This window comes from Manis javanica, chromosome X (assembly GCF_040802235.1).
Source record: "Manis javanica isolate MJ-LG chromosome X, MJ_LKY, whole genome shotgun sequence".
In the NCBI taxonomy this organism is placed as follows: domain Eukaryota; kingdom Metazoa; phylum Chordata; class Mammalia; order Pholidota; family Manidae; genus Manis; species Manis javanica.
Window position 1 is genome coordinate 67,088,817 of NC_133174.1, and position 2,272 is coordinate 67,091,088.

The 2,272-nt window shown below is 31.5% G+C and overlaps 1 protein-coding gene across 1 annotated transcript; it reads right to left on the bottom strand.

The window, feature by feature from the left end:
• Window positions 1-268: 268 nt before the first annotated feature.
• LOC108402171 (protein kish-A) lies at window positions 269-562 on the bottom strand (the record flags this gene model as incomplete). The annotated part of the gene is made up of 1 exon (XM_017668488.3): window positions 269-562. A coding segment is annotated over one exon (246 nt), but the record flags the coding sequence as incomplete, so codon positions are not given.
• Between the last annotated feature and the right edge of the window lie 1,710 nt (window positions 563-2,272).

The window sequence follows — 2,272 nt, forward strand, 5'->3', positions numbered from 1 at the left end:
TTGTTTTCTACTATTTACCTTATAAAAACTTGGATCTGACAAAGAGAATGACATTTGCAGGCTATAGTATTGTAGTGACAGTACTGAGGTTGATTGTTACAGATGTATTAGGCTCTCTGAGCATTAAATAGTTACACCCTAATTATTTAGAGAGAACATTGATCCAGTAACAAAAATAGAGAACAGCAGCTGGAAATTTATCTCACTCAATGTTCAGAGATAAAAGAGTTAACCATTTTTTTCCATTATTTCCTGCAGATGAGTCCTTTTTTCATATTGAAGCATGATGGTGATTAAATTCTGATCCTTTCCCAAACTACTGCACGAAGAGGATGCTGAAGGCCATCACTATACAGCAGACTGCAACATACGGACTCTTGCATTCACCAATTCTGGCACACTTCCAAAATACACCCAACAATCCAGTTTTATTTCTGTCTAGGAGGCTGGGTGCCAAGGATCGGATATAAGCACAGGTACATATAAGCAGCAAGATTACAGTCAACAGACTCTGAAAATTGAAAATGGCAGACAGAGTGAGGCCGGTGGAGCCCCAGCCACATCACCCTTCCGGGCCCAGGGCAGAAGAGGCGTGCCTCATTGCTGCAACTTTTCTCAAATATTTCAATTGCTTTCCAAACTTCTCTTAGGACTTGAAAATGCTAACATAAGCTTAGGTATATTTAGAAAATAATCTATGGAATCTGTATCAAAAGGCTTCCCAGAGTAAAAATATGTATTTCCTTAATGATTGAAGATATTTATATTTCTGCTATACTTATAAAATAAAAACTGTTTGTATATATAATCAGATAACGTCTGGGTCTAATATATCTCCCAGAAATATTAATTTTAACAGTTATAAAATGTACAAATATATGCATAGTCCTTTCAAAAACAAAATATAGAGTATTTACTTAGTTGTTACTACTACACATACAAACTGAAAGCAATTATATGCACACAAACACATACACACATAACTTGCACATATGCTTGTGAATAAACACACACAAACACATGGACCTTACAAAGCATTTAAAGAACTATTGTTCATAGGTTTCATAGGTAGGTCTTTCAAGCTACACTTGCACAGAAATATAATACTTATCCTTAGTAAATTATGTTCATATACAAACTAAATAAAACTATTCATCTGATACTTGAAAAAATAGAGAAAATATTTAAACTTTTTCTCTGGGATTAAGCTAAATACTTTTCATGAAAAGTTAATTATGTTAGATCACTAAAGTGATTACATAGTTAATGGACAATAAGAATAAGAAGTATGTACAGAAAAGACCCACCATTCCTAACATTAACTTCTAAAAGTTATCCTCCACAGGTTTTTAATATTCTACTCTCTGATTACAAGAATAGAGAACACATTTTTTGTTTTAGTTTTGTTTGATTTTGCTAATAAGAGAAGAGATATAGTCACTCTCTTTTCCCATCTTACATTACAAATAAATTTGGTTAGTAGAGATATGCATCAAGGCATATATTACTCCAAAACTTAATGAGTAGTTCAGCTACTGAGAATGACCAAAAATAAGAGGCCAACCTCTTAAAATAATTAATCACTAAGTATATATTAATACTAAGTAGTAATTTTTAGCAAATAAGCAAATAAATACTTCTTGTTCAAACAATTATTATTCACTAATCCAAAGGGATATGAACCAGTACTTGGAAACAACAGCAGCAGTAGAAAGAAAAATCCTCAAAATTTAGTAGATACTTATGGAATAGGGTGGAAAGTAGGAAGAATTAAAATTTTCTGAAAAAAAATTTGTCTGAAATATGGCACAATGAGAAAAGAACAACCAAACAATAAAGGGAAAAATGTTCAGGGTTCCATTTTCATTTAATGCATATTAGAACATTGTTTTTCTGAGTTTTTCAGGGTAGAGTTCACTGAAGATTTAATCTTTTTTTTTTTTTTTGAGGAGCCATAGTTCTCCACTCAAGCATACATTATATAAAAATAAGAGACCAGAGATTCATAAAAGTTCATTGGGGGTAAATAAACTCGAAGATGAAATTAAAACTGTACCTAAAGACATGACATTTGAGAATATAGAGGAAAATTGTCTCATAAAATCAGAAAAGCTACTAGATGTTTTTGCCAATGTTTACTTAAGCTTTGATATATTTGAAATGAAGGATATGTCCTTAAAATGTTTTAGTGATTTAATTTGATAATGGTCAATAATTTAATGTAAATAGTCAAGTTATCTTTGGAGAAGCATCAAAAACATGTATTTATCAA